At 61.4% G+C, this 11,315-nt stretch overlaps 3 protein-coding genes across 3 annotated transcripts in view; all 3 read right to left on the reverse strand.

Annotated features, from left to right (window-relative positions):
• CAPN10 (calpain 10) overlaps positions 1–1,418 on the reverse strand; it is a 9,124-nt gene extending 7,706 nt beyond the window's left edge. The window contains exons 1-4 of the mRNA XM_006893498.1: positions 1,317–1,418; positions 645–1,171; positions 381–608; positions 109–286 (exon numbers count right to left, since the gene is read on the reverse strand). Coding sequence (XP_006893560.1) covers positions 109–286; positions 381–608; positions 645–1,171; positions 1,317–1,418 — 1,035 coding nt within the window. The remainder of the gene's footprint in view (positions 1–108; positions 287–380; positions 609–644; positions 1,172–1,316) is intronic.
• A 1,594-nt stretch (positions 1,419–3,012) lies between these two features.
• Positions 3,013–11,307, reverse strand: RNPEPL1 (arginyl aminopeptidase (aminopeptidase B)-like 1). The gene is made up of 11 exons (XM_006893432.1): positions 11,127–11,307; positions 7,684–7,824; positions 7,064–7,215; positions 6,617–6,733; positions 5,959–6,194; positions 5,708–5,821; positions 5,314–5,426; positions 4,959–5,067; positions 4,123–4,353; positions 3,885–4,027; positions 3,013–3,357 (listed from the first exon to the last, which is right to left on the reverse strand). The coding sequence occupies exons 3-11, from the start codon at positions 7,189–7,191 to the stop codon at positions 3,085–3,087; spliced, it is 1,464 nt and encodes a 487-aa protein (XP_006893494.1). The 5' UTR covers positions 7,192–7,215; positions 7,684–7,824; positions 11,127–11,307; the 3' UTR covers positions 3,013–3,084.
• The window catches only part of LOC102858378, a 7,449-nt gene continuing 7,003 nt past the window's right edge, over positions 10,870–11,315 (reverse strand). Inside the window, exons 6-7 of the mRNA XM_006893499.1 lie at positions 11,058–11,282; positions 10,870–11,004 (exon numbers count right to left, since the gene is read on the reverse strand). Coding sequence (XP_006893561.1) covers positions 10,870–11,004; positions 11,058–11,282 — 360 coding nt within the window. The remainder of the gene's footprint in view (positions 11,005–11,057; positions 11,283–11,315) is intronic.

An 11,315-nucleotide genomic window follows, 5' to 3' on the forward strand; every position in this document is an offset into this window, starting at 1 on the left:
CCTGGCTGCCTGCCCGCTGCCCGCCCCGCTGTCCACCCCACTGCCCGCCCCGCTGACCCGGCTGCCCGCCTCGCGCCGACCCCGAGGGCGCGCGCCCGCCAGGCCCACCTGCGGCCGCCGCCACGTGAAGTCCTCGCGGAACTGGGCCAGCGGCGTGGAGAAGTCGGAGAAGAGCGAGGCGTCGGAGGCCGGGAAGGCGGCGTCCCGGAAGAGCTCCGGTGCCGGCTCCTCCGCCGACGCGCCCGCGTCTCCCGCGCCCCGGGCTCCCATCTGCAGCCCGCGTCCTCTGCCGAGCGCGGCCCCGGCGGGACGCCGGCCGGTCCCCGCTGCCCTCCTCCCCACACTGCCCCGCAATCCCCCGAAACCAGCAGGCCAGCTACCCGCGGGGGGCCGGCCGCTCGGTCGCCCGGGTAACCGCGGGTATGGACAGCAGCCAGCCGGAGGCGGCGCTAGGAACCACATGACATTCTGGTCCAATCGCCTTCGAGATCCGCCAGCCCCGCCCTGCGCGGCTGAACGTCAGCGTGGCTGCGCGGCCGCGCGCCGGGGGCGGGGCGACGCGGCTGGCTCTCGCGAGACCTGGCGGCTCCTGGTGCTCCTTCTGGGGTCTGCAGGGGGTTGGGAGTCGTTCCCACGGCGCTTACACCGGGAGGCTGTTGGGCATCTTGTCCTGGGCAGCTCGGCTCAGGCCAGGCGAGGGAACGCTGGGACTGGAGGACGCTTGACCTGAAGGGAGGTGGCTGGCGTGTGGACTACAGGTCCCAGCATGCAGCGCGGCCTCCCAGAATGCGTCTCGTTCCGGCTCTGGGAGCCGGTGTGGCCGCGGCCTCTTCCTGGACGCGGTGGTTGCCGGTCGGATGGTGCTGGCAGGGCTGCGATGGTGGGCACCGCTGCCTCCGTTGTTTGCTGGCACCTTCGGGAATTGGTGGCGTTCGGGGAGGGGCCTTCCTGGGCCAGTGATCTGGCAGGTTGGGACGAAATGCACTGGTCCCGAGTGCGCGGGGCGAGGCCGGAGCATCCCGCCGAGAACCTCCCGGGCCCCCGAGCGCCGGGCCTCGGGCCCTGGTAGCTGGACGTGCGGTTCGTGCACGCTCAGGACTGCGGGGTGCCTGTGATTGCAGGACCTAGCAGGTCCACCCGTGCTGGAGGATGCTGGCCCTGTGCGTCCGCCCTGGAAGGCAGGCAGCCAGGGAGAGGCGTGGCTCCGCTGGCCCCTCCGAAGTCGGGGAACGCGCAGAGAAGGGCGGGCGGGGAGGAGAAGCCCCGGCCTGCCGACAGCTGCGCCTTGGCTGTTTGCATCTCCAGGCCGATTTTACCCCTTCTTGCTCCAAGTGCCCACCCTGGCCCCTGCTTTGAGCCACAGCCCTTTCCAAGAGGCTGGACCGGCTGGCCTCCTGATCCTGCTGCCTTGACCCCATCTTCCGGTTTGGGAGTCCAAGGCAGCTCGACAAAACTTATCAACGAAGAGGCCGTATATCCAGGCCCTCCGGGATGCCGGGGCTCCCGGACGCCCATGAGCAGTGCCCTCCAACCCCAGCCCCATGCCACGGTGAACATGGCCAGGCCTTTCGGACACCTACTCTCGGTGACGAGGTGTGTGTCCCATAACTGAAGGGCAAGCGGCCACCCTGGCCCGAGTCCTAGCCACATCCTCCAACTCGACCTCAAATAAAGTTGATTCTGTTTCCTGACACCCGTTTATTCATTGTTTTGTAAACATAAGTATGCCATCAAGCCCCAGCGAATGGACATTTAAAGGGACAGCCCCTCAAGCAAAGGGATACCCAGCTGCTGGTGTCACAGAAAGGTCTACCTTGGGCTGTGGGGCAGCACCCACTGCCATCCTAGGAGACCCTGGGGCAGACCTGGTTGAGCCTGAAGCCGTGTTTTCTTCTAACAAAACCTGGTGAAGACTAAGTGTCCACCTTATCATCCAACTGGGAAAGCAGAGTGGTACAGTGTGCCAGTGGCAGAGTCCTCAGGAGGCCGGTCAGTGCCCTTGTAGGGTTAGTGCACAACATAACAGGCTGGCAGCCCATTTCTGAGGCCAGAGTTTGTCCAGTCTCAGCAAAAAGGTGTGACAAGGAACCCACCCTGGTCTGATATGGTGAGGGCAGGCCCAGCCCAGGTCTGCTAGGGGCTGAAGCTTGCAAGGGCCCTGAGTATCCCTGTGTCTGTTAACAGGAAAGGTCTGTAGTCTTCATACAGCCAGAAGTTCTGGCCCACGTGGGGCCCCTGTTCTAAGATCCCAGAGCAGCTCACTGCTGGGAAGACACTCAGCCCATCCCGTATGTCCTGACCCTCCCAGGGGTCGTGCACCTGAGATCACGCTCTGCCAACACCCAGCTGTGTGTGACCAGCCCTCCACACCCTGGGCGTGGATGCAGAGGACAGACATCAGGAAGGGCAGGTTTGCAGAATGGAGGTTTAATGGAACGGTCCCGGTGACGCCGCAGGCGCGGCGCGGGGCTCAGCAGAGGCCCCCAGCCCAGTGGTCCTTGGAGACCCCAGCTCAGCTGGGCGCCTCTGCAGCACGGGGACCTGAGAGCACCATCGCCACCTGCCGCTTCCCTGCGGTATTGCTTTGCCCGTGTGCCCACCTGCTCAGTCCCCCAGGCCTGGAACCCAGGTTCACCGGTTCTAAGGCAGGCTTTCCTCAGTTCAGGGCCCCTCTCCAGGGACCTGTGGCCTCTCCCTGGTGTCCCCTGGCCGGCCCCACGCCTCGGAAGCATATTGGGCTTGTCTCTGCCCCTGGCTCTCTGCCAGACAGGCTCTGCAGGAGCGCAGCGCGGGCTTCCACTGATTTAAGGCACAGTGTGTCGGTCGCCCCAGGGGCCTGGTGTAGACACCTGATCCTCTGGTCCGGAGTCTGGACTGAGCGCGGCCTCAGCGTGCAGAACGGCGGGCTCAGGTGCACGGGTGGCCGCTGCCCGATCCTGCAGAGCTGGACGGCTGGTGGGTGAGGATGCCATGCTGCGCACTGGCACTTGCATCCCCAGGAATGGAACCCAGCGCAGTCCTGGCAGCCCGCGCCCCAGAAGGCACATCGTGGTGTCTGGGAGGTTGTGGGCAGCCTGCTTGGGGCTAGGCAGACACGTTGACGTCCCTGAGAGAGATGGCACTGCTGGGGGCCTCGTCCCCAAGCAGCAGGGCTGGCGTGTCCGGGCCCCGCTCTGCTCCAGGCTCTGTGGCCAGCTCCATGCCCGGGCCCAGACCCTGGGACAAGATCTGCTGGATGGTTCTGCGCAGGTTAGGATGCAGCTGGCCCTGCGTCTGGTAGAAGACTTCCAGCGCGAAGGGCTTGAGGGCACCAGTGCACAGGTCCTCGTATAGAGGGATGGTGTACATGCGGGACATCTGCAGAGGACCCGGAGGGTGCGTTCAGTCCGCCGCCCCAAACACTGCCTCCAGATCGTGGTCAGGCCTGACCCACTCCACCCAGAGGACCTCTAAAATGAGGTCCTGACCAAGGGACCTTAGGGTATCTCAGGTCTCTGTCCAAGGAGCTTGGACTACCCCCAGTACCTAGCCCTGGCCGTACCCTAGTGCAGGCACACTCCTCCCTACGGCCTTGGGCTGACACCACCCCCAGCTTATTCCACACCCAACAGCCCTCTGGACGTGGCCTCTATGAAGCTGGTGGGCTAATGCCCTGACCCCATAACCCTCTCACCTGGCTCCTTCCTCACAATGAACTCGGACCCCACCTCATCCAACTCTGTTCTCTGAAAAGTTCTGGGCCCTCAGCACAAGTGGACAGCCTCCCGGGTGTAGGAAGGGTGTGGAGGCTGGAGTGGGCAGTGGGAGGGCAGTGCGGGCTGGGGGCGGAGGGGGTGCGGGGAGGCAGGCAGGTCGTGGGCCCGCCTGGGCGGGGCACAGCGCACCTGGCTCTCCAGGAAGCGCCGCACCCTGTGCAGGTCAGGATAGTAGTCATTGCGCACCACAAGCTGCAGCCAGCGGATGCGGATCTCAGCGTTCATCGAGTCCAGCAGGGAAGAGTAGCACTTAGACAGGCTGGTCACTACCTCTGCAGAGCACAGGACATCAGTGTCACCCAGGCATGCCTCTTCCTCCATGGGGCCTCAGGGACCCACCCAGGTCAATGGGGATGGCAGGACCCACCCTGAGGCAGTGGAGACCCATCCAGCAGCCGGTCCAGGAAGAGTGCTGTCTGAAAGGTCCTCCACTTGGAAATGTCGATGGCGCTGGCTGAGGCAGCCACCTGGTCCAGGGGCTCTGCTGTCCACAGGTGGAAGAGGGCCTCCACTGGCCGGGTCAGGCTGGATCCCTGAGACAGGTCCGGCTCTGCCAGAGGAGGGCCTGTGGCATTGAGCCAGCGCTCGAACTCCAGCCCTGCAGGGCGGGGACAGGCGTGCTCGAGTCTCCACGGGCAGGGTGAGGCTGCCCACTCCAACCCCAGAGCTCCTAGTGACCCTGAGCCCCAGCGTCTGCACTGATGGGACCCTCAATCACCTCACAAGTCTCTACTGGACTCAGGGCACTGAGAGCTTGAACCTCCCCAAACTAGGGGGCCCCTGAGCCAGCAAAGGGTACAGGGCAGTAAGTTCCCAAACAGCCATCCACATTTAGCCCCAGGGAACATCCCAAACATCCTCTGCCCACATTCCAGGAATCAGGAGCCACCCTGGACGCCCACCATTCTCACTGCCCTCTAGCTCATCACAGCTGTTCCTTAGACATGAGGTCCTCCAGTCCCTCCTCCGGACCCCAACCCCCAGACCGCTGTCACCCTGATGGGCATCACATGGCTGCAGGCCTCGGCCAGCTCCAGGAAAGCCCTGAGCTCCGCTCCTGCCCCAGGATGTGCACTGCTTGCTCAGCTCTCTTCCTGTGACCACCAGACTTGGCCTCATGGCCTACATGTTATCTCTTCTAGGAAGCCCTCTGGACCGTCAGGCTCCAAGCACTAGCAGAGGCTTGTCATGCCCACCCCTCACCTGCCCGGCAGTCCACACTCTGCTCCTTCAGCTCCGGGAAGAAGCTGAGGAAAGAGTCCAGCAGGTCTTGGGCCACCACGCTGGTGAACTTGTACTTCTCCACATAAGCCTGCAGGACAAAGCAGGGCCTCAGGGACCAGGGGGGTAGGCACATGCCCAGGCCTGCCTGCCCCCTCAGAGGGTCGCTGGTGGGCCAGGGAAGGGAGGCAGCAAGCAGCCGCTCCTCTAAGCCCAGGTAGACAGGGTCCTGGGGGTACTCAGACCCCCCACGGCTCTGTGCCCTGAGAAAGAAAGGTTTCCAGCACCACCATCCAGCACCATGCCCGCTGGGACTCTGGGTGGGGGGACTGCTCACGCGGAGAAAGTCGTCAAAGCGCTGAGGGTCTCCACAGAGCTGGGACAGGTAGTACACAAAGCAGTAGCCCTTCTCATAGGTGAACAGGTTCATCAGGTGGCTGGGGTTCACTCCTACAAGGAAGGACCTGGCTTAGCCTACACATGTGTCCCCCAGGACAGGGAGGGGACAGTGGTCTGGGCCCTGGAGAAAGGCTGAGGGCCACCACTGTCCTCACGTGTCTAAATATCTACTGACATTCCCCACAAGGTGGCAAAGCCATGGCTACCTGATGCCCTGCAGCCCAGGGGGACAGCTACGGGAGTCTGGAGGGGAGGGAGCTTCCTGGGGCAGAAGCAGGCAGCCCCTTATTCAGGCTTATTATGTGGTCCCAGAGGGGGCTCCCAGAGGGTACCTGGCTCCAGCTTGGCCTGCAACTTGCTGACTGGGCTATCTTCCCCAAGCAGCTTCATCTGCCGGTGCAGGGCATCCAGGCGGAAGGCTGTCTCCAGGCAGGTGAAGGCCGCACCTGGGCAGGTGGCAGGAAGCAGGAGGGCTGAACAGCCTCAGGTGCGGGGTTAATGAGGGGAAAACAGCAGCACCGTGGCCAGCCCCGAGCCACCAGCTCTGTCCTTCGCTCGGGGACCCTCCCGACCCCACACGTACCATATGTCTCGGTGGTGATGCGTCGCTGCGCGTAGGTGGCCAGGCCCTCGCTTAGCCACATCTCCTCCCAGGTGGCGTTGGTGACAGCATTGCCGAACCAGCTGTGGGCCACTTCGTGGATGACGTCGATGACCAGGAACTCATCGCTCTCCAGGATGGAGGAGATGATGAAGGTGAGGCAGGGGTTCTCCATGGCCACGATGGGGAAGGAGGGCGGGAGGAAGACGATGTCGTACCTGCCGGGCAGGTAAGCGGCTAAGGGGCTTGGCCAGGGCACCCGGCTGCCCTGGGTCGCACAAGGTAGAGCAGGACAGGAGTTTCACAGGGGTGCACTCCACAGGCAGCCGCGGCTTCAGGCCTGTCCTGACATTCCTGCTCTACAGAGCAGACCCCGCCCCACGACGTGCCTCCCCCACAGAAGTCGACCCACATCCCAGGACGCGCCTCCCCACAGAGGTGGACCCAACATCCCAGGATGCTCCTCCCCACCCAGGGGGACCCTGTCTCACGATGTGTCTTCGCATCCAGGCAGACCCCACTCCAGAATGTGCCTCCCCACCCAGGGGGACCCTGCCCCACAACGTGCCTCCCCCACAGAGGTGGACCGACATCCCAGGACGCACCTCCCCACCCAGGGGGACCCTGTCCCAAGACGTACCTGCCCCACAGGTAGGGCCCGTACAGCCTTTCGGCTGCACTGAGCCACTGCTCCACCACTCCTGTCAGCTTACTGGTGGCCGTGGACAGGAGGCACGGCTCGGCCCACACCCGGCTCCTGAGGTGTGCAGAGGGTGGGAGGGGGCCGAGACACCCTGGAAGGTCCCTGCAGCCCACCCACACCTCCCCTAAAGCAGGCGCTCTCTCTTGGTGTTGTCCGGAGTCACTGGGCCAGGAGCACGTGGCATAGGGTCAGAGTTCTTGGGCACAGTCATGTCAGGGGGCAATGGGTGACTGTGTTCAGTGGGAGGCAGGGCCTGACGGGGGTGCACAGGCTGTGAGCCTGCTCTGGGTGACAGGGGAGGTCCTTGGCAGGGCAGGGAGTGGACACCGCCACAGACCCCCCCCCCCAGGTTAGTGACACACCGGACACAGGGCCGAGCCCTACCTGGGTCCAATGTCGGCAGGCTCGAGGTCTCCAGCCACGAGGGCCACGAGGTAAGCTGGTACGGGGTGCTCCATGTGGAAGTGGTACACACCCTCCTCCTCCACATACGTGCTCCGGGTGGCGCTCATCAGCACCTGCACCCCCAAGGGAGCCTGCGGGACCCCTGACTGAGGAGTGGCCCACCGTACCAGCGCCCCCACACCCTGGGCCAGGGACCCCGTGTCCTCTGTCAGGGGTCTCTCAACTCCCACTGGGGTCCCATCAGAGCATCTCTCATTCTAACCACCAATGCCCCAATTCACATACGGGGACCCAGGCCTTCATACGTGGCCCTTGCTCTCTCCTGAAGAGCAGGCTGGCACAGGTCAGGTGGTACCCAGTTCCTCCCTCTGGGAGCTCCCGTTGTCATGGACCCCTGTGTCCTCCTTGGGGGGCCGCACTCTCAGTCCAGGACCTGGTCCCTTTTCATGTGTGTCTGTTGGGCACCCCCTCCCCCCACGGCCAGGAGAGTGCACCTGCTGACAGGTGCCAGTAGGGAGCAGGTGGCTCTACGGCTGTCTGGCCTGTGGCAGGTAGGTGGACGCAGCTGCCGGTAACAAGGGCAAGGCTGGAGGGCTCACCTTGACCACGGCCGAGTAGGTGCACTTGACCGCAGGCGTGTCAAAGCAGGGGAAGAAGGAGCGGTTGCACACGGAGTGGCCCTGAGTGAACACGAAGGGCTTGGCGTGGCCATAGGTCAGCTCTGGCTCCAGCCACCAGATCTGCAGGCAGGCGGGAGGGGGTGTCAGCACAAACACCACTGGCCACCTCGCTGGTGGGAGGGGGTGTGAGCAGAAACGCCACTCGCCACCTCGCTGGTGGGAGGGGGTGTGAGCAGAAACGCCACTGGCCACCTCGCTGGTGGGAGGGGGTGTCAGCACAAACGCCACTCGCCACCTCGCTGGAAGGAGGGGGTATCAGCAGAAATGCCGCTGGCCACCTCGCAGGCCCGTAAAGCCTGGCCTTCCACTCCCAGCAGGTCAGAGAGAAGAGAGAGAATGGAAGAGGGCTGCCTGGACATCAGGCAAGAGGGCGGGATGCGGGCACTGAAGGGACTGGGGTTGGACGTGCGGGAGGATGGTACTGCCTGGTGGGGTTGAGTATGAGTGGACAGTAGGCCAGCAGGGCTGCCCACCTCGTGGCCTCAGACCCTGATCTGTCAGCCCAGGAAACACGGGGACCCTGGTGGGGCCTCCCTCTGAGAGACTGAGGCTGCAGCCTCTGCTCCTGCCCTGTGAGTGAGGTGTCCACCCAGCTCGCAGGCACACTGTGGCGTCGGCGTGCCCTGTCCACCAGGGTAGTCCATTCCACAGAGTTCTGCCCCTCACACCACAGCAATTCCCACATCTCAAGTAGCTCCATGCTCGGAGTGCCGGGGTGGGAGGGAAGCAGCCACAGGTTGTGGAGGACGGGCCTGCATGGCACTGGGTAGCATGGGGCTCTCAGAAAGAGCTGGGGGGATGGGCAGAGCTGGGAAGGGAGGACATCTTGGAGGCAGAGGGAGGGCCAGGTCGCTGGGCACTGCACAGGGGACACCGAGGTTCTAGCTCAACCCAAACAAAGCAATGACGTCACGTCAGAACTAGCTCATGGAGACCATCCACTGGGGCTCCAAGGCTACGAATCTCCGCAGAACACTGGGCATCTTCCCCGCAGAGGGCTGCTAGTGCATTTGAACTGCTGGACTCTTGGCTAGCAACCCAATACATCCTCAATCTCTTCACCATCTATCACGACGCAGCAAATCAGCCCAGTGGTGAGAATTTTTGTTTTCTTGATGTTGAGCTTCAATCCATATAGGAGGCTGCAGTCCTTGACCTTCTGCAGCAAGCACTTCAGGTCCTTCTCAGTCTCAGCAAGCAGGGTTGTGCCATCTGCATAAAGCAGATTTTTTAATGATTCTTCCTCCAATCCTGATGCCACATTTCTCCGCATAGAGACCAGCCTCCCAGACAATCTGTTCTGCATACAGACTGAAAAGATATGGAGACAGGATACAGCCCTGGCATACTCCATTCCCAATTTTGAACCATGCAGTGTCTCTTTGCTCTGTATCGACGGCAGCCTCCTGGTCCCAAGTATAGATTTCACATAAACATAATCAAGTGTTCTGGGATTCCCATTCTTCTCAGAGTCAGCCACAGTTTGTTGTGATCTACACAATCAAAAGCCTTTGCATAGTCAATGAAACACGGACTTTGCTCTGGTACTCTCTGCTTTCAGCCAAGATCCATCTAACATTCGTTATAATATCCCTAGTACCATGGCCTCTTCTAAACCCAACCTGCACATCTGGCAGTTCTCAGTTGATGTGCTGTTCCAATTGTTTTTTAAAAATAATTTTCAGCAGAATCTTGCTTCCATGTGATAGTAATGATATTGTTCAATAATTTCAGCCCTCTGTTGGGTCACCTTTCTTTGGAATGGGAAAAAATATAGATCTCTCCCAGTCAGCTGGCCAGGTGGTTGTCCTCCAGATTTCTTGGTACAATTTGATGAGTACATCCAGGGCAGTGCCTTTTTTGTTGAAATATGTCAACTGGTATGTAGTCAATTCCTGGGGCCTTGTTTTTTGCCAATTCTTTCAGAGCAGCTTGGAATTCTTCCTTCATCACCACAGGCTCTTGCTCATACGTTTTCATGAAATCCTTCTGTGTCCACAAATTCCTTCTGGTACAAGGACTCTGTATACTCCTTCCATCTTCTTTTAATGCTTCCTGGATCATTTAATATTCTGCCCAAAGCATTGTTAAGTATTGAGACTCGAGGCTTGAATTTGTTCTTCCATTCCTTGAGCTTAAGAAATGCTGAGCAAGTTCGGCCCTTTTGATTTTCTGACTCCAGCTCTTTGCACATTTCATCATAACACTTTACTTTGTCTTCCCATGCTGCCCTGTGAAATCTTCTGTTCAGCTCCTTCATTTCTGATTTCTTCCTTTTGCTTTGGATTCTCGGTGCTCTAGTGCAATTTTCAGAGTCTCGTCTGACCTGCATGAAGCCACCAGAACTGTCCAGGGTCTAGCTTAGGAAAAGGGGATACACCTCGGCTACACCCTGAGTTTACTGCAGTGACCCATCCCTGCACTGCTTTGCTGCCACTAAGCTCTGAGGTCCACCCAAAGACCCCCACAGAGAAGTCACCATTAAGCCCAGGGACCTTCGCCCACCCTGCCCAGCTGCAGAGGGAGCCTACAGGCCAGCACTGGGACACTCCTGACCCCACAGGGCTTGGCAGCAGTGGTACCCACACACAGCAAAGTCAAGGGACCGTGGGCCGAAGAGCACGGTCTGTGGTATAAGGGACACTAGAGACAGCTCGCAGGGACATGGGCCTGTGCCTTGCCCACGTCTGCCACAGTCGTGAGTGGGTCAGCTCCACAGCCGGTTAAGGTGACCACATCCCTTCCTTCTCACCTGTGCGCTGGAGGTGCCGAAGGTAAGCAAGCCTCTCTCCTGCCAGCACCTTGAACACCCCTGAAGCCTGGACCTGGAGGGAATCCTGCACCTGGGCCCAGTCAGGCTCCACTCCACAGAGGCCCTGCTACAGGGCCAGCTGGCCACCTGTTTGGCCAAGGCCTCCGTGGGGTGGGCACCCATTCCACAACCCTGCAAGCTAATGTGTCTGTGTGTGTTGGAAAAGGGGGGTTGGGTGTCAATCTCGGCACCCCTCACCCCCACAGAAGGTTTCCAAAACCAAGAATCTTGCAGAGCCTCTAAAACCATCTGCCCTACTCTCACTGAAGACCCCTACCCCTGACCCCAGCTGGTCAGTCCAGGTACAGCGTGGCAGATGGTTCAGCAGCACCCACCAGAAGCTGTTCCTGCCTCTTCGACAGGGTGACAAGCGCTCCCGGGTCCCCACTGTCCACAGACTCAGGCTTAAAGGGCTCCCTGAGCACCAGCTGAGACCCAGGGAAGGCAGCTGGGCGGGATTCCCGGGCAGATCTGCGCCTACCGCCCGGGCTGGAGGCTGAGGCTGCCCCCTCTGCAGGTGCCCCGACCCCGCGATCTCAGGCAGACTCACAGCGGGGGCGTCGACAGAGGTGTAGCGCAGGATGACCTGGAAGGGCTGGTGCGCCGGCAGCTCCGGCGGCAGCGTGACGGTGAGCGAGGAGCCGTAGTCGGTGAACGGGTCCACCCGGAAGGCCAGCGGGCAGCAGGCGGACTCGGCCCCCGGAGCCTCGGGGAAGGCGGGCAGCGGCGGCGGCGGCAG

The sequence above is a fragment of the Elephantulus edwardii genome, unplaced genomic scaffold, assembly GCF_000299155.1.
Source record: "Elephantulus edwardii isolate Elephantulus edwardi_28Jun2011 unplaced genomic scaffold, EleEdw1.0 scaffold00127, whole genome shotgun sequence".
In the NCBI taxonomy this organism is placed as follows: Eukaryota; Metazoa; Chordata; class Mammalia; order Macroscelidea; family Macroscelididae; genus Elephantulus; species Elephantulus edwardii.